Source organism: Venturia canescens, chromosome 11, assembly GCF_019457755.1.
Source record: "Venturia canescens isolate UGA chromosome 11, ASM1945775v1, whole genome shotgun sequence".
NCBI lineage: Eukaryota > Metazoa > Arthropoda > Insecta > Hymenoptera > Ichneumonidae > Venturia > Venturia canescens.
Window position 1 is genome coordinate 4,565,497 of NC_057431.1, and position 19,148 is coordinate 4,584,644.

Here is a 19,148-nt window from a genome sequence, read left to right on the forward strand (position 1 = left end):
TCGTTGCATGGTAATCAGCAGGAGACGGCGGGTGAAAACGAATATTAAATGCTGCATGCTATTCTACAAAGTATGCAATAACGCTGTTGTGATAATAACATGGAATTTTCAGTCGTTGTACCTTCTCGTTGGTACGTTCCATAAGTATAATTGGATAACGAGTCTCGTTAATAATGGATTAACAAGCGGGTGAGTGGGGTTGGATGTGAGAAGAGCTCAGGAGGGTTGACCAGTCGTTGAAGAGCCATCGCAATGGTGCAAAGAGTGAGTATCGAGAAAGCGATAAATTTCACGAAACTGAGCGTCCGTCTTGTGTGCACTTGGCCACCATCGGGGAGTGCAACCAAATGGGAACTCGCCAAGGAGGATTATGCTTGGTGTATATCCTTTTTCAGTGTTTTTTTACTCCTGATACCTCTGATTAACGCGATTCCCGAGTTCATAACGAATCCGATCGTTATAACTCAGACAATGTGTTTTTGTTCAGCTTGCGTTATCATCATTGTGAAAACTCTCACTTTACGACTGCAACGAACGAAATTGCAGGTGAGAAACAACATTTTTTCACTTCTGCCTGTGGCTTTCTATAGTTTTTTCCTTATTTTCCGATTTTTTATGCAAGATTCTCGTCGACGAAATGGAGAAGTTCGTACAAACTTGTTCCGAACGGGAGAGACGCGTTCTCCAGAGTTACGTCGACAAGTGTTCGGTCTACCATGTGATCGTATCATTTATGAATTACTTAGCGAGTATTGCATTGATTATAAATACATTCGTGATTCCTGATCAGAAGATGCCAACTGCCGCGATCTACCCGTTTCCCATTGATTCCGGTATCCTTATGTACCTCGTTTTCATCCACCAATCCATGGTCGGACTTCAAACTTCAGCCGCTTTTACGGTCGATTGCCAAATGGCAGTGATGATGTGGTATGCTGGTGCGAGGATCGAAATCCTTTCTGAAGAAATAAAAAATTCTCCGAACATCAAAGAGTTCGGTTACTTGATTGAAAAACACGAAAGACTTTTATCTTATGCCACTCAAGTCGCTGAAATCATGCGCTATGTCGTTTTTACGACCACTTGCATTTGTGGAATTGCATCGATTGTCGGTTGCATACAGTTGGTCGGCGTGAGTATGAAACACAACTTATTATGAAGTGAATTTGTCTCTCGATTACTATGATAATTCTCGACACGATAAACATTGATTTTTTACTGGAGGACCAACCGATTTGGGTGAAATTGCAATTCGGACCTGGGTCCATAGTCTGCCTCACTAACTTAATTATCTGCGCTTGGCCGATTGAAAACATTGGCAGAGTAGTTCGTATTCTTGAATTCATTAATTTTTTTAATCGAAGTAAATTCCACCCGAATTCATCGCCTTTATGTTTCGTTTTTCTCCAACTTTCGCGTCTAGTGTGATCTAATAGGCCAAACTGTATACAACACTGCGTGGGTCGAAATGTCGCCCAATGTCACCAGGGACATAATCATGATTCTGCAAAAATCGCAGCGACCCGTTCGAGTCTCCATTGCTGGCTTAATTCCTGCTCTCTCATTCAAATTTTACACATCGGTAAAAAATGTTGAATTTTTAATAAATAATTAGGATTCATAATGATTGTTATTATTCTTATGATTAACGATAGATTTCTTTTCTTTCAAGTTTTTATCGTGTGTTTTCTCCTACTTTACTACTCTCCGACTCGTCATATTGGGCTCGAATAATATGGAACCGAATGAAACACCTTGAATTTTTATTGCATATTGTAACAAGTCTACGCAAATTCCATTCCTACGTCCTACGTCATTTATTTTCAGCTTAGAAAAAATACGTTCGATTCTGAAATTTTGTATGAATCACCAATGAAAGTTAATTTTTGTCAATTTTACTAGTTTGTGAGATTCGTTCCATTTAGAAACGTAGCCTTTTCTCAATTCGTACAAATAAAACTTATTGTATTCATACAACTGAGTGTTATACAACATGTTATACACATGATAGTCATACAACAAATTGTAGAAATCATTGATTCTCGACCTTACAAACTCTATAATGATTGCTGGGATTTTTTAAATTACTTCCAACTCCAACTCGAAAACTTGACAGATTCCAGATTACTGTTGACGAACACCGTACTTTTCTAACATTCACAAAATCACGAAAACATTTTCGAGTTGAGAAGTGGACAACTGGACTTTGTATGGACTCAAAAACTGTAAACGAACAAACAAATGTAAAAAATTCCCCACTCCAGCAAGACCGGCGTTGAAAAGACACCATCGGGGAGTGCTACCAATTGGGAACTCGCCAAGGAAAACACTGCGCTTGGTGTATTTCCCTTATAAGTGTTTTTTGTCTTCTTATACCGCTGGTTAATTCGATCCCCGAGTTCATAACGAACCCGATCATTATAGCTCAGACAATGTGTTTTTGTTCAGGCTGCGTTATCATCATTATGAAAACTCTAGTTTTGCGACTGCACCGAAAGAAATTGCAGGTAAGAAAGATCATTTTTTCGCCCCTGTCTCTGGCTCTCTATAGGTTTTTTCGTTATTTTTCGTTTATCCATGCAAGATTCTTGTCGACGAAATGGAGAAGTTTGTACAAACTTGTTCCGAACGGGAGACACAAGTTCTCCAGAGTTACATCGACAAGTGTTGGGTCTACCATGTGATCGTATCAATTATGAATTACTTAGCCGGTGTTGCAACTGCTATAAGTCCATTCGTGATTCCTGGTGAGAAGATGCCAACTACTGCGGTTTATCCATTCCCTATTGATTCCGGTATCCTTATGTACCTTATTTACATACACCAGTTCATGGTGGCATTTCAAGCTTCGGCTGCCGTTACGGTCGACTGTCAAATGGCAATGATGATGTGGTACGCGGGCGCGAGGCTCGAACTTCTTGCTAAGGAAATCATAAATTTTCCGAGTATTCAAAAGTTCAGTTACTTGATCAGCAAACACGAACGACTTTTATTTTATGCCAGTGTGAGTACAAATGAAGCTTCATCGCTCCAGCATTCCCTAGGATTTACTCATTTTCATTTTAGAATCAACCAATTTTGGTGAAATTGCAATTCGGACCTATATCCATAATCTGCCTCACTCACTTGATCATTTGCGCTTGGCCGATTGAGAATATTGTCAGAGTGGTTCGTACTCTTGAGTTCTTGGTTTTTTTCAAGTAAATTTTACTCGAAATCATTACCTATTTATACTTCGCATTTAGTGTGATTTAGTAGGATCAGCTATTTATGAGATTCCATGGGTCGACATGTCACCCAAAGTGTCCAGAGACATAATCATGATTCTGCAAAGATCGCAAAGACCTGTTCGAGTTTCTATTGCTGGTTTTATCCCTGCTCTCTCATTCAAATTTTATGCCTCGGTAAAAAATGTTCAATATTTAATAAATAATTAGGATTCGTAATGATTATTATTTTTCTTATTATTAACGATCGATATCTTCTCTTTTCAAGTTTTTATCATGTGTTTTCTCCTACTTTACTACACTTCGACTCGTCATGGGCTCGTCTTAACGAAACACCATGAATTCTTAGTCATATTCTTAAACAAATTTATGCTGTGCACCACGACATCAGCGATCGTATCAGAGTAAAAGAAGTTTTTTGGTATTCTCGACCTCTCTGTGTACATATTTATCTTCCATACACGCACATTCCGGTTCTACATTATTCATTTTAGTCTTGGAAAAGTATGTACGAATCTACGAATCTACCAATGAAAACGAGATTTAATCAATGTGAATAATTTTCGAAATTCGTTTTATCGAGAACGATCAATAATGTCAACGTATCGATCTAAAGGAGTGATTTGCAAATTCTTGAAAGCATGGATTTCAAAAAAATAAAAAATCCATTATGATTACTAGGATTATTCAAATTGCTTTTAACTCCAGCTTGGAGCCTCGGCAGCATCTAGATGCCAAGTTTCCAGGTTGCACTTAACGAAAAATGTGCATTCCAATTAATCACAAAGTCACCAAGTTTTAAACACGCAAGAAGCTATTTTCAAAATGAATGATATTGTACGACTCGATATTGTCATACGACCTAGCAGACAGCACGTGGTAAAAACCGTAAATTCCAAAAAAAAAAAGACTCCACCGACAGGAAAGATACAGTAGAAGCAAAATGTATTTAGGGGCGGATGAAGACCAGACAGTGCGCTAAAATTCTTTCAGTATCGAGTAGCTCATCAAAAAGAAACCGTAAACCTCTATAGATTCCGTCCACAAAAGTCTCGACTAAACACAAAAAAGTAAACTCGAGCTTTGCACGTAGAGAGCACACGCACTAATTCACGTTGCACACATACAGATACGCGAGCCTGTTATAATTTAATGATTCGATAATTCGAGAAATGGCTCGAGCACTGGAAGACAAAGGAATTCCAGAAACATGATTCACGCTGCGAGATCATATACATATATATTCAAAGACCTTTATTTCTAATCAAATTTCATGGTTGGACAATGAACTGCGATTTTTAAAAATAAAATCGAGGGGAATCGATTTGTCCGAAGCAAGCGAGCTTTGGAGGAGCCTGAAATCTTCCTATGGAAAGATAAATCAGGTCAAAAGACGCCCTGATGGCTCTTCACCCTTGACTTTTGCAATCGTTAATTAATTTTAAGACTCTGTCCAATTATACGCAAAATCCCGTATCAATTCGGACTTGAAATAAATTCGAGAAGTATCACGAATTTCACAACTCAACTACAATTATTTACAATAAACCTCTACGAATTCAATCATCATTAATTTAAAAAAAAACGTTTGTAACAACATTGTAAACCATTTTCGAACGAGCTATTATGAACGCTCAAACTGCAACGATTTCATTCTACAAAGACAACGCTTCAATTGTAAAGAAAGAGAGGAAACCAGGAGAAATTCGGCCAATAAATAATCTCCAATATAGTTAATGAAGAAATATCTTGTGAGTACATACTTATTACATATCTGTTTCTCCACACCTCTGAGGGTTTATCTGCTTGCCGTCGGGGTTGCAAAAATCTATCTCACAAAAATCACTCTTGTCCTCCCATATTCAAAAGACGTGACTCTCGTCCCTGCTGGGTTGACTCGAAAGAATTTCAATATCTTCTACTGGAACGTAACAAGTGAAGAACTTTACTTTTAATTGATTCAACACAGAGTCGTTTCGGGCACAGAACTGTACAATTTTAAGGTTCACAAAAACTAGCACGAATTGCACCGTTCTACTTCTGAGTACGAATCGTTATCAACTGCCTGATATACCGACGATAAAGTCCATTGTTTTGGAAAATCCCCCCAGCGATATAGCTTCCACCTCTGCGACACCCACTGCCGTGGGAACAACGCGCACAGATTCGAGCGCGAGAAAGAATTTCATTTTAAATAACTCTTTAAGAACCTCAACTCTCGATGTTTTTTATAACAATTTGGCTGAATATCAAATTTTTGATTCTTACCTCGGAATCGTCGAGAAAATGCACTCGATGTGACGAGGCGAGTGATCTGGACATCGATATGTTGTTGCTGCGAAGGGATTCAACTTCTGACTATCCGAGGGGGGAGACTTCCTAAAGCTTTTCTTTCCCACTTGGAACAATTTTACACTAGTGCTAATTTGTGGTAATGAATAATAGAAGGTCTGGACTCCCACCGAGTGTGTAACGCTGCCTGCAATTTCTGGAAACTTACCTGATACTTGGAGGAAAATATCGATCGTTAATTAGCAGCAAGAGGTGGATGGAAACGAATTTTAAATGTTGCATGCAATTCTAGGAAGCGTGCTAACAGTTTTGAGATAATGATATGGAATTTTCTCTCGTTGTACGTTCGTTGATACGCTCCATAAGCGTAATTGGATAACGAGTTTGTTAAAAATTGATTAACAAGGGGGCTCCGTGGAGTTGCAGGAGGAAAAGCGTTCTGGGAGGCGACCGACCAGTCGTTGTCGAGCTGACGACATGGTGCACCGAGTGAGTCTCGAAGGAGCCGTGAATTTCACGAGACTAAGCGTCCGGCTCGCGTGTACTTGGCCACCATCGGGGAGTGCGATGAAATGGGAGCTGGTCAGGGAGGACTGCGCGTGGTGTATTTCCCTTTTGAGTGTCTTTTGTCTTCTCATACCTCTGATTAACTCGATCCACGAGAACATTTCGAACCCCGTTATCATAACTCAGACGATGTGTTTTTGTTCGGCCTGCGTAATAATTATCATGAAATCTCTCGTGGTGCGATACCACAGGAAGAAAATTCAGGTAAAAAAGACAAAAGTTGTGATTTTCGTGAAAAACTTGATATTTTCTTGGTTTTTCCATGCAAGATTCTCATTGACGAGATGATGGAATTCGTGGAAACATGTCGGCAGCACGAGAGGCAAGTTCTCCAGGATTACGTTGACAAGTGTTGGGTCTACCACGTGATCATTTCCTTTTTGAACTACACAGCCAGTGTCTCAATGATAATTAGTCCATTCGTCATCGCCGATCAGAAAATGCCGACTGCAGCGGTCTACCCATTTTCCATCGAGTCCGGCATCCCCATGTACCTCGCTTTCATTCATCAGTCCATAGTAGGACTTCAAACTTCAGCTAGTCTCACGGTCGACTGTCAAATGGCAATCATGATGTGGTTCGCCGGTGCGAGGCTCGAAATTCTTGCCGGAGAAATTCAGAACTCGACGAGCATCAAAGATTTTAGTTACTTTGTCAAAAAACACGAGCGTCTCTTGTTCTATGCGACCGAAGTCGCTGATGCCATGCGCTATGTCGCTTTCACGACCACCTGCGTTTGCGGAATCGCCTCGATCGTCTGCTGCATGCAGTTGGTCGGCGTGAGTATAAAAAATGAGTTTTTATCAGGCGAATTTTTCCCTCCGATCCCGTTAATAACTTTCGCAATGATAAACGTCGATATTTCATTTAAGAACCAACCGATTTTGGTGAAATTGCAATTCGGACCTGTCTCCATTGTCGGCCTCACTAATCTAATGATCTGTGTTTGGCCGAATGAGGATATTGTCAGGGTGGTTTGTATTTTTTACTTCATAATTCTTTTCATCCGAGTGCAATTCACTCTAAAACTCGAATACTTGGGCACTCGTTTGAAATCTTCGCGTTTAGTGTGATCTAATAGGAAAAAGTGTGTACGACACTCCGTGGGTCGAAATGTCGCCTAAAACGTCCAGGGACATAGTCATGATTCTGCAAAGATCGCAACAACCCGTTCAAGTTTCCGTTGCTGGTTTTATTCCTGCTCTTTCATTCGAATTTTATACCTCGGTAAAGGAAATTTCAAAATATTCAATTATTATTACTCTCCTTTTTATTATTATTCTTCCTTCGTAATCATTCATTTTTATTTTCAAGTTTTTATCGTGCGTTTTGTCCTGCTTTACGACCCTCCGGCTCGTCATGCTGGGCACGGACGACGAATCATCATGATTTGTCACCGTCAAATTTTTATGTATCATACGAAGCATTATCACTTTTCAAAATCTAATCAACTCCAACGTGTGATTTGTACCAGCGAAAAAAGTTTGAAACGATTTTTTTCATTTTCTATTTATTATATTTATTCATTCAAATAAATTCATTCTTAATCGCACTAATTTATTCATTTACTTGATTGACATATTCATAAAATTTTACAGATTTTTTAATATATTACCTCTCTCGTCCATAACCGTAGTTCGAGATGTCGATGTCCAAATCCATAAAAAAAAAAGTAAATTTTGATAACGATTAAGCCACGAGACCAAAAGAAGGCGCATTGACATTTGCAAACACTTATTGTTCGAAGCTTCGTATGATTTTAAAATCGGTTGAAAGTTTTTCCACTGGGAAAACCCTTCCTCGCGAGTACTGATGTTGTAACAATGAGAAAAATTTCTTATTCGAGGCTGAGCCCCTTCGACTTGCAGCAATTACGCCACTCGCCACCCTCCTCGAAGTTTATCGCTTGAGAATTCAGCCTTATGCTGGTTCGGTTAAAATCAATCATTAATGATTAATGGAGAGACCAGACTCAGCTCCTAAGGCGTTTGCTCTGGCTCAGTGCAATCATCTCGGAAACAACAGTCTTGAAAACGTTATTAAACAATTTTGCAATTACGATATTTTGTGCACTTATTCCTACCGAGCCGTAATGATTCGACGATTGAAAATGTAAAAACGGGAGGGAAAGAGAAAGGGTCGGAATAATTTTGCACCTTCGAGAAGCTTATCAGTCGTCGATGAAACGTCGACATGGAACATAATACAAGTTTCGAGAGAGCTATTTATTGGACTAGATTGAGTGTGCGCCTCGTATGCACTTGGCCCCCTCCAAGCGGAGCTACAAAGTGGCAGACGACCAAGGAGAACATCGCCTGGAGTATCTCCTTCGTCAGTCTTCTGTGCCTTTTCGTTCCCCTTTTACACTCGATTTACGAGTATCGTTCGAATTTCATAATCGTCACTCACTCAACTTCTTTGTGCTTTTCTTGTGCCATGAGCCTTTCCAAGAGCCTCACTCTGCGACTGCATCGAAAAAAAATTCAGGTATTCAGTCAAATTTGGCAGCCGCGTATTAGCGAGGAGTTACAAAAATGTTGGATGCAAAAAGCAATTTTCAATGCTCCAAATTTGGATTGATTTTTTGTGAAGATTTTGATCGACGAAATGGAGGAATTTTTGAAAAATGCCCAACCCCACGAAAAGCAGATTTTGCGAAACAACGTCAACAGATTTTGCATGTTTCACTGTGCAATATCGTTCATGAATTATTTATCGAGTATCACGATAAGTATGAGTCCGTTCATTCTGCCCAATCAGCGAATGCCAACTTTCGCGACTTATCCATTTTCCATTGATTCTGGTCTACCGATGTACCTCATTTACGTCCATCAATCCATCGTCGGGCTACAATGTTCTGCCGGTCTGACCGTCGACTGCCAAGTCGCACTGATGATGTGGTTCGCTGGCGCGAGGCTCGAAATCCTCGCTGAGGAAATAAAAAAATTTAAAAATATCAAAAACTACAGTTCCATTGTTAAAAAACATGAAAAACTCTTGTCATACGTCGTTCGAGTCTCTGGAACAATGTGCTACGTCGCGTTCACAACCAGCTGCGTTTGTGGCATCGCCTTAATCATGTTCTGCCTCCAGCTCGTCGGTGTGAGTACGAAACTATTGCAGCTATTTTTCCTTCATTCGTTATTCGTCGAATAAAAACTTTCTACTACATTGACGAACGCAATAAATCATTCCGTATTGAAGAATCAACCGTGGAGCGTCAAGCTCCAATTCGGCCCAGGAATACTCGTTTGCTTCATAAATCTGATGGTCTGCACTTGGCCAACGGAAAACATGATGGGAATGGTGAGTTATGAATTTCATCTCGAATTAAATAATTCGAGCTAAAATTTAAAAAAAATTCAGATCGACAGAAATTCAAATATTTTGAAAATTATTTTTCATGCACGAAATGCTTTGCTTCGTTTTTTTAACTGTCGATAAACACAGGAACAAAATTCAAGCACGAACTCTACTATTTTTCGCGAATTTTTACTAATTTTTAAAATAATTACGAAAATTTTTTTTTTAATTCCACTCCTTTCGATTTTCTCGAGCTTTTTAATAAAGTCAATGTGCAGTGCGATCGAATAGGGACGAACGTGTACAGCACTCCGTGGGTTGGAATGCGACCAGAATCATCGAGAGACATAATAATGATATTACGAAGATCTCAACGACCGGTTCAAGTGTCGATCGGTGGTTTTCTTCCCTCTCTTTCCTTCAGGTTTTATGCATCGGTAGGAGGAGCAAATTGATAAACTTCTAAGGGATTTGAGTGTGGTTCGAGGCTTCGAATCACGTTCAAATAACGTTTGACCACTTTTTCCTTGTTTCAAGTTTCTTTCAGCGGTATTTTCTTACTTCACTACGATTCGTCTGGTCGTGATGACGGAAGCTGATAACTGACGAATCCGTGACTCGATCTCTGTCGAAAAATTTGTACGATTTTTTTTACTGTTGAATAACAAGAAAAAATGAAATCTCACGAATGCAGCAAACTTCATTGGCGCTCAAGCACCCGTTCAAAAATTCCTGCGCACCGAAGCCACCCTCCTGAGGAACTAAGTTCCCCGGTGGTTAGCACCTCGAGAAAAATGTGCTTCCGAAAATCGATAGAGTTGCACGAGGCTTCGTTCCCACTGTTTTCCCGAAGAGTGCTAATTAGCGGCAAATTACTCGATAATTTTGGTGTGTAGAGTCCGGCGAATGAGTGGAGGAAAATAAGCGGTTAGCTGCAGGAATTTGCATCGCGGCAGGAAGAAAACGAGTCTGATTAATAATGAACCAACGAGCTATCGCCGACGAGGCGTCGTTGTACGACGTTGCAAAGAGTGGGGATGAGAAGGGAGCTCCGAGGACTCGAGGGAGGCTCAGTTGCGAGCGAGCCATGGAGAGGAAAGCAACGGTGAGTCTTCGGAGCGCAGTTCAATTCACGAAGTGGAGTGTCAGTTTGGTGTGCACTTGGCCACCGTCGAGAAGGGCTACGAGGTGGGAGAGGCGAAGGGCTGAAATCGCGTGGTGTTTTTCCTTCGTCAGTGTCTTTTGTCTCCTCGTACCATTGAGTTATTCCGTTTATAAATATCGTTCGGATTCTATCATAATGACGCAGTCAGTGGGACTGAGTTTCGCGTGCATCATGATTATCATAAAGACACTCGTTCTTCGAGTACATCGGAAGAAATGTCAGGTAGGAGGATGTGAAAAAATGGGATGACGATGGGAGTGAAAAGGGTGCACAGAGCGGAATATTTCGAGCCGGAAGTTGAGAATTTCTCAATTTTTTTATTATTATTATTTTTTTCATTTTATTTCCCCTGTGGTGACGTTCCTTTACTTTCGAGCATATTTTTTTTGATCAAGCTGCTGATCGATGAGATGGAAGATTTTCTGAATAACTGTAACGACAAGGAGAAGCGAGTGCTCCAAAGTTACGTCGACAAATGTTGGATCTTTTACGGAAGCATTACGATCGTTAATTACTTAGGGGCTGTGCCCGTCATATTCGGTCCATTCGTTTTTCCCCATCAGCGTTTTCCAACCTTCGCAGTCTACCCATTTCCCGTCGAATCTGGCCTCACCATGTATCTCGTTTTCCTCCACCAATGCTTCACCGGACTCCAAGTCTCGGCAGCTTTCACCATCGACTGTCAAATGGCTCTGCTGATGTGGTTCGCCGGTGCCAGACTCGAAATTCTTGCCAAACAAGCCGCGGATGTCAATGACCCTGAAAAATTTCGTTCCTTCGTCGAAAAACACCAACGACACTTGACCTACATCGATCAAGTCGCCGGCACCATGTGCTACATTGCACTCGCTACCACCTTTATCTGCAGCCTTGCCTCGGTCATGTTCTCCTTGCAACTCATCGGCGTAAGTATTTTCCAGAGATTTTCTCGCTTTTAGTTCTTCAATTCGATTTTTCGGGTCACCGATCCTCATTCCTTTGCGGTTTTTTATAAACTAATTTTTTTTTCTTTCTTTTTTTTACGAATTAACATTGAAGAACCAACCGCTCACTATCAGAATGCAGTACGGACCTGCAACGGTCGTTGCACTCGTGAATCTTCTGATCTGCGCCTGGCCTACGGAAAACGTGATCAGAGTGGTGCGTAGATTCTACAGAAACGAAAATATTTTGTCACTTTTTCTAACAAGAAAAGAGAAGAAAATTTGTCATTCGTCTCTTTGGATCACGTTTCAAAGACTCCGAAATTCAGTGTGATTTGGTAGGAATAAATGTTTACAACACTTCCTGGTTCAACGTCTCACCAAAACTGTCGAGAGGCTTGATCATGATTTTGCAGAGGTCGCAACGAGGCACCCGCGTCTCGGTCGGTGGCTTCCTCCCCGGGCTATCATTTCGCTTTTATGCTTCGGTAATAACAAACATTTTTCAAGTATTTTTCAGCTCGACCATCTCCCCTCGTTAACTCCGTCCATAACACCATTTTTTTCAAAGTTCCTCTCCGCTGTGTTCTCATACTTTACGACCATTCGCCTCGTCATCACTTCCGATGGAGAAGCGTGAATATTTTCGAGTCCGTTTCTTCACCGCGGGGACCCGGAAACACCATTTTTTCTCAATTTTCACAACGAATGAAAACTCAGCAATGAAAATATTATAGTGCATCAATTTTTCAAATAAAAGTTCCTGAAAACTATGCAAAAATGAATCATTCGTTCAGTGAACTATGGGGAATGAAAAGCAACAAAAACACGGAAGAACAATTTTGAAATACCTTGAAATAAAGTTTTTCCTTGTTTTTCCCCACCTTTAGAGTTTCGCTTGGTCAAGAAATCGCATCAACCCTTCGAGAGAAAATTTCGATTGCACGTTCTGGTAGCACGACCCCTGCGTGCGTTACTATCGATTATAATAATAATTGATCTCAACGATTCACCCTGCTGGAAGATTCTGCACCCCTTTCGACTTGCATTTAGGGTTGTGAATGGGAAGCGATAGTTCGGTCAATATTAATTTACTGGAAGAGGGTCCCGCTCGGACTTTCTCCCTCCGAGCTATTTTCCTTCCGTCGGTTCAGAAAATTTTGCAAATTACTGATAATCGCGATATTTAAGAAACGATTGTAAGGAGTTTGCGTCGGTGCAGTCGAGTGTTTATCACTCCCTCGTGTAAGAGGGATAATGATCGGCATTAATATTCGATCGCCGAATGGCGCACGCGTGGGGTTGAGAGAGACTTGGGATTCTTCGAGTGAGGAGCAGTCCTTGAAGAACCATCGTCGACGCATGGAGTCGAAAGCCAGCCTTGGGAAAGCGGTGAAATTCACAAGGCTGAGCGTCCGGCTCGTCTGCACTTGGCCACCCTCGAAACACGCGACCAAATGGGGTATCTTCCGAGAAGATTTCTCTTGGTGCATATCGTTTTTGAACGTTTTTTGCCTCCTAGTACCGTTGCTCTTCTCCATTTATGAATATCGCGCTGATCCCATCATCATGACACAATCGACCGGCTTGGCGGGCGCCTGCGGCATGATCATCATCAAAAGTTTGATTCTTCGTGTACATCGGAAAAAGTGTCAGGTATGAAACCAAATGAAATTTGAATAAAAGCAAAGGTTTGAAAATTAAGATCATCGAACGTACGGAAAGCACTTTGTCTCCAAAAATTGAGTTTTTTTTTAAATCGTCATTGAAATGCAGATTTTTTTTCATTGAAAAGCGTGACGACTGCGGCCTGCAGGATTCTAAAAATTTTGAAAATGATTTTATTAAATTTGAAGAAATTTTCATGAGTGCAGCGATATTTTTGGATCGATTTTATTTTCTTCAAGATTTTTCATATTTTCTTGTCAATTGTACTTTGCCCCCGAAGCTCTTGATCCACGAGATGGAGGAATTCGTGAAAACTTGTGAGGATCACGAGCTCCATGTGCTGCAGAGTTACATTGACAGATGTTGGATTTTTTACACTGGAGTGACGGTAATGAATTACTTGGCATCGGTGCCAGTGATATTCGGTCCTTTCGTATTTCCCCATCAGCGAATGCCGACCTTCGCAGTTTATCCTTTTTCCATTGATTCGGGGATAAGCATGTACTTGATTTTCGTGCATCAATCGATCGTCGGATTTCAAACTTCCGCCGGTCTCACCATCGATTGCCAAGTCGCTTTGCTCATGTGGTTCGCTGGCGCTAGACTCGAAATCCTCGCGGAAGAAATCAAAAAGTCTTCGGGGATCGAGGAGTTTGGATCATTCGTTGATAAACATCAACGACTTTTGATCTATGCAAGTCAAGTCTCTGAAACCATGTGTTACATCGCTCTCACCAGTGCTTGTGTCTGCGGATTTTCAACGATCATGGGCACCATGCAACTCCTTGGGGTGAGTCGACGAGCGAAAAATCCCAAAAAGCCTTTCTCGGGCCTGAATTTTGGCACCGTTTTGGGACTGGGCATCGCGATGAACGTGAAATCATTAATCAGGCAGCATCAAATTGTCATAAAAATCAAAAAATCAAATTGTTTTGCAATATCAAAATGATTTCATAAATTTTCGCTATATCGTTTGTAGTGTCAGAAACGTGACAAATTATTTCAAATTTTTAACTGCTCAATTTTACTCACAGTTTTTGTTTTTATGTTTTTTTTTTCGATTCTCTGTGTATTGAAAACTAATAATTAAATTTAAAAAATGTAAAGAAATAAAATTTCCTTAACGGTCAACGTTAATTTTCGCGTTTACGATTTTCAATGTAAATTTGAATAAATAGATGAACAAATTTCTAGATATTTAGCAAAAAACAACACTCTGTAAAATTCGGATTTACCCGGAACCTCCGGGTCAATTCCGGACGGCCCTTGAGCTGAATCTAAACTGCATTAGAAATTGTTATACATATCGCAAACATATTTTCGACTCGTACTTTCGCTTGTGCAACCTTGTGAGCTCACGTTTCACTGCTACACTTATGCACTCACTATCATACGTTGGTCTTTTCTTTCATATGTATATTTACGACGTTACTGAAATTTGAAAAAGATCAATCGATATGGGGTAAGAGCAGAACGTCCGGAATCCCCCCAAACAAGTCGTCCGAAATTACCCCAAACTGCAAAATTTGACAAATTAATTAATAATCCAAAAACAGTAGGATCAGTCCAAGTTTGAACTACGTTAATGATTCTTATATAAAATAAGGATATTAAATTATTTTTTTTTAATAACATTGAAACCGTTTATCCCGTAGTTTCATCAATTTAATGTATAAGCAAAAATTATACCAAAATGCACGAAATTTTATGATCGGTCTTACCTCAAAGGAAATTTCAAAACACTTCGCGCCTTGAACAATGTGAGTACGCACTAAACGTTGATAGGGCTATCGCATGAGTTCAAGTGTGTGAAAGTGGGGCTGTCGGAATATAAAGATATCGCGGTGTCCATATTTACCCTGCGTCCGAAATTACCCCACTCTCTCCCACCCCTTTCCGTCATGGCGGGTCGCCAGTCTGACCCTCGTTGATTTTATCAGTTTTTTATTGTTAAATCGACGTTCCAGCCATTTGTAATGTTTTTCTACTGCATTTGAAAAACTTATCTCGATCGAAATATTTTTTTCATTCAACCCCGTAAAATATGAAGTATTTAGTAAAAGAAAACTTGTAGGGGAATATGGGGCAAAATGGTCACTTAAGCCGACCATACACGCTACGGTATACCTGACAGGTTTGCCTGTGCAGTTGTGCCTGTACAGGTCAACCTGACGTCGTAGCGTGTATGGGGCACCGAAAGACATCCACACACACACACACACACTCGGGTCCACCGCATGATCAGACCCGAAAAAATTGATTTTCGATTTTGCTCTGGTCGCCTGCGCAGGTCTAAAGACCTGCACAAATGTCTGTCGCCATACAAATTCCGGCCAACCTGCGCAGGCACGTCTGTACAGGTAGACGTCTCCGGTGAACCGTAGCTTGTATGGCCGGCTTTAACCCTAGAACGCATAACTGGGGTGTGAGCACACCCCACGCGAACTTCAAACTACGCTCCCGTCCTAACAAGCGACATTATCGACTGATTATCGACGGATTTTTTAATATATAAATTCAATTGAAATTAGTTTTATCGTACATCATTCTTTTCGTTATAAAAAAACGAAGAAAATGGTGTAGGACAAAGTCAGTTTAGCATCGTAGGACCGGATTTATAAGCAGAAAAAGAGTGGGGTGCGTTCAAACCCCGGTCATGAGGTTGAGGGTATGAAAAAAGGCACATGAGGTGTAGGGTTAAGGATCTAGGCAAATTTTGATGAGAAGCATATGATTTTTCAACCATGTTTGAGTCCCAAAGTGGATTTCCACTTGATACGGAATACCCCCAATGCAGTCGTAAAAACTGAAAAATTTTGTGACTTTTTAGGATCGTCCATTTATAATCAAGGCTCAGTACGGACCAGCGACTCTGGTCAGCCTAATAAATCTGCTGGTCTGTGCATGGCCGACCGAAAACATGCTCCGAGTCGTGAGTAATTAGATCGAATGACCTGACAGAGATTATTTACTGAGAAAATCGATGCCTGATTGATTGGAAACCGTTGGGCAGTGTGATTTGATAGGAACGAACATTTACAATATTTCGTGGTTGGACATTTCGCCGAAATTAATGAAGGACATTACGATGATATTGCGAAGATCTCAGAAGCCCGTTCTCGTGTCCGTTGGCGGTTTTCTCCCTGCTCTTTCTTTCCGCTTCTACGCCTCGGTACGAAACGACGTTTCGTTGTTACTCTTGACGTCAAAGGCTGCTCTCGATCGTCGAGAACATTTTAAAAATCTTTTTTTTCTTTCAGTTCCTGTCGAGTGTTTTCTCCTACTTCACGACCTTCCGCCTCCTCGTACTGTCGGACGCCGAAGCTGAGTCTGTCAATAAATGAATCAAACTTGTGGAAAAAAAGACCCAAAAATGTTCCCATTCCGACGCCATGAATTCTTTTCAGCGATGTCCTCGTAGGGAGAATGTCTCGAGTCTATTTTTTCCTTCCAGCAGATAAATTTGTTGAACATTACAAGGAGCAGCCTCCTCGTAATGAGCTTGCATCGAAAAGCGATCTTCGTCGGCTGCTCTTTGAATGGAACCTGTCCCAAGATCTGCGTTTATTCACAATCAACGTGTGCTTAACGTCAACAAACTTTCCTTACGGTTCTCTCGATCTGGTCAAATTCCTGGCACGCCAATCTGCAATCATGCCCAAGTCGAGTGAGCCAGGAATCTTTCGTAGGTACAATCTCCTCGAAAAGTTGTCTTTCGATCAACTTTTCTTCATACTCGAATCCGGAAAAGCGTTACTTTACGCCGGATTCGTTGGAAATGTCGATGCTCGTTTTGCAGCATCAATTTTTTCACTTTTGTAGGGAAAATAAATTCGTTGACCTTCGATTGTAAACTAGTCCGATATCTGAAGGTTTTTTTTATTGAAAAATGGTGGGCCGGAGAAATCGTGCAGCCGACTGTACAGGTGGCCGACGAGGCTCGACGAGCGATGAGAAAGTTGAGCTTGGGGACACGTGGCTGCTCGCGGGTCTGGAGTAATGTCGGCGGCGAGACATTAGTCTCAACGCAAACGCAAATAAGCTTGATTTCCTGCAAACATTGGGCGACCCCCCGAAAGCTCGTTTTCTGGAGTTCCGAGGAGAATAAAATGTGTCAGTAGTCGTTTGAGCTGCGAAGAAGCTCCCGAGGCTCCGGATGGCTCCTGAGCGCTTCGTCAGGATCGTCCAGATATTCGGGAGGCTCACGCTCATTTGGCCTCCCGAGCCGCAGGCGAGTTACTTCGAAAAGTGGGTGACGAACGGGGCTTGGTACGCGGCGGCGTTGCTCAACGTTCTCAGCATTTTCCTGACGATTCGCCAGCTCGGGAACATCGATAACGACCCGGTTTTCCTCACGAGGACGCTCACCATCCTGGTCATCGTCGGGGATTCCTTCTTCCATCTCGTCCTCGTCAGACTCCAATGGCAGCGATTCGAAGCAAGTATTTCGAGCCTCAGAGGTTCAGAGTAATCGCGAGGAGAGTCAGGATTTTTGTAGTCGAAAAATCACTCGAGTGCTGGGCGAGCAAAAAAGTGGCTTTTCCAACACTTTTTTCCGCGGCTCAACCTGCCTCTTCCTCATTCCTAGATCCTCGTGCACGAAGTAACGGACTTTTTGAAGGCAGCGAAAACCTACGAGAAACTCGTGTGCCGAAAGTACGTCAGACGATACTTGGGCCACCACACTTTTCTCGTGCTCACCTTCCTCGCTGGAATCGCCGCTTTTTTTATCGAGCGCTACGTCACCAAGACCGAATTTCCGCTCGATAATTTGTATTCGTCGTCAAACGACACCGACATCAATCGCATTTGCGTAAGGACTTTGCAGTATTTCATGATCCTGGAGCCGATGTGCCTCCTGTCGGGAGATTTCATGATAATAATGTTGCTTTGGTACTGCTCCGCGAGGCTCGAGCTTCTGGGCGAGTCGATGCACCACGTTCACGATCCTATCGAGCTGCGGAAGTGCGCGAGGAGGCACGAGAACATCATCAGGTGAAAGGAACGAAAACAGAGTTAAAATCGACCTTTTTTTAGTTTTAGTCATCAAGGCAAATTCTTTTTGCACGCAGTTTTGTAAAGGAGACGAACCTCGCGATCGATCTGATCATCCTGAAAAGCCTCACCGCCGTTTCCGTCGTCATTTTGTGCGCGGCTCTCCAGCTCTCTCATGTGAGTGCTCGATTAAATGAGAAAGTTCGTCGAAAATTATCAGTTTTGTAAACCCGAAAAATACTCTTAGCGCTCCAAATGGCCGACGCTCTCCCAATTCTTTCTCATCATCTGCGTCGCCAGCGTCAGGCTCTTCGGGTGCGCATGGGCCGGGGACGATCTCACAGAAATGGTGAGCAGGGAAACGCCAGTTCGTGGAACTCATTTTCCAACCTTTTTTTTTTTAATCTTTTCAAAATAATCCCTGAAACTTTGAAAGTTTTGTAAAAGAGACTTTCGAAAGCATACAAAAGTAGTTTTTTCGTTCATTTTTATTTTGAATAAATGAATAAAAATAATTGAATGGAAGAGCTGCTTCGGCCAGGATTCGAGTGACAAAAACTCTATTATTTTTCCATGTCCAAGGCTTCGAGGCTCTCCTGGTCGATATACCAATGTCCAGCAATCTTTAGGTCCTTAAGTTTGAGCAGAAGTGCTTCGATAATCATTCAGACGAGCAAGAGGTCGTTGGTGGTAACAGTGCTGGGGAGAAACCTGGTGCTCTCGTTGCGGTTCTTCTCGAGGGTGAGTAAAGTGAAGGCAAAAAAGTTGCTGACAATCGCTGTGTAATGAGGACAATTATACATAACAGTGACAATCAAAGGCGCTTAATAATGTGGAAAATTTGAATATTTCCTCAGTATTCGATCAAAGTCGTGTCGTTCTTCATGACCCTGAGGGCCTGCATCGAAAGATACGTCCGAGCTTGATCTATCCGCTTGCACTGAATCAGTGAAAACGCACTGGAAATGAAAACTGAATAAAGCGTGTTGAAATAAGGAAACACGAGTC

General features: G+C 41.6%; 4 protein-coding genes and 1 pseudogene across 4 annotated transcripts; all 5 read left to right on the plus strand.

Annotated features, from left to right (window-relative positions):
* Positions 1–252: 252 nt before the first annotated feature.
* On the plus strand, positions 253–3,958 carry LOC122418375 (uncharacterized; annotated as a pseudogene).
* Positions 3,959–5,996: 2,038 nt separating this feature from the next.
* On the plus strand, positions 5,997–16,659 carry LOC122418384 (uncharacterized). Its single transcript, XM_043432554.1, has 14 exons — positions 5,997–6,290; positions 6,356–6,865; positions 6,959–7,060; positions 7,155–7,313; positions 7,401–7,469; positions 8,679–9,188; positions 9,291–9,392; positions 10,950–11,459; positions 11,593–11,694; positions 12,816–13,133; positions 13,426–13,935; positions 15,976–16,077; positions 16,159–16,317; positions 16,406–16,659. Exons 1-14 carry the CDS (start codon positions 5,997–5,999, stop codon positions 16,487–16,489), a joined length of 3,531 nt encoding a protein of 1,176 aa, XP_043288489.1. The 3' UTR covers positions 16,490–16,659.
* LOC122417880 (uncharacterized) lies at positions 8,280–9,995 on the plus strand. Its single transcript, XM_043431755.1, has 5 exons — positions 8,280–8,573; positions 8,679–9,188; positions 9,291–9,392; positions 9,668–9,826; positions 9,927–9,995. Exons 1-5 carry the CDS (start codon positions 8,280–8,282, stop codon positions 9,993–9,995), a joined length of 1,134 nt encoding a protein of 377 aa, XP_043287690.1.
* On the plus strand, positions 10,640–12,242 carry LOC122417881 (uncharacterized). The gene is made up of 4 exons (XM_043431756.1): positions 10,640–11,459; positions 11,593–11,694; positions 11,807–11,965; positions 12,049–12,242. The coding sequence occupies exons 1-4, from the start codon at positions 10,800–10,802 to the stop codon at positions 12,115–12,117; spliced, it is 990 nt and encodes a 329-aa protein (XP_043287691.1). The 5' UTR covers positions 10,640–10,799; the 3' UTR covers positions 12,118–12,242.
* Positions 16,660–17,301: 642 nt separating the features above from the next.
* Positions 17,302–19,066, plus strand: LOC122418385 (uncharacterized). Its single transcript, XM_043432555.1, has 6 exons — positions 17,302–17,583; positions 17,734–18,140; positions 18,218–18,317; positions 18,388–18,489; positions 18,723–18,881; positions 18,998–19,066. The coding sequence occupies exons 1-6, from the start codon at positions 17,302–17,304 to the stop codon at positions 19,064–19,066; spliced, it is 1,119 nt and encodes a 372-aa protein (XP_043288490.1).
* Positions 19,067–19,148: the final 82 nt, after the last annotated feature.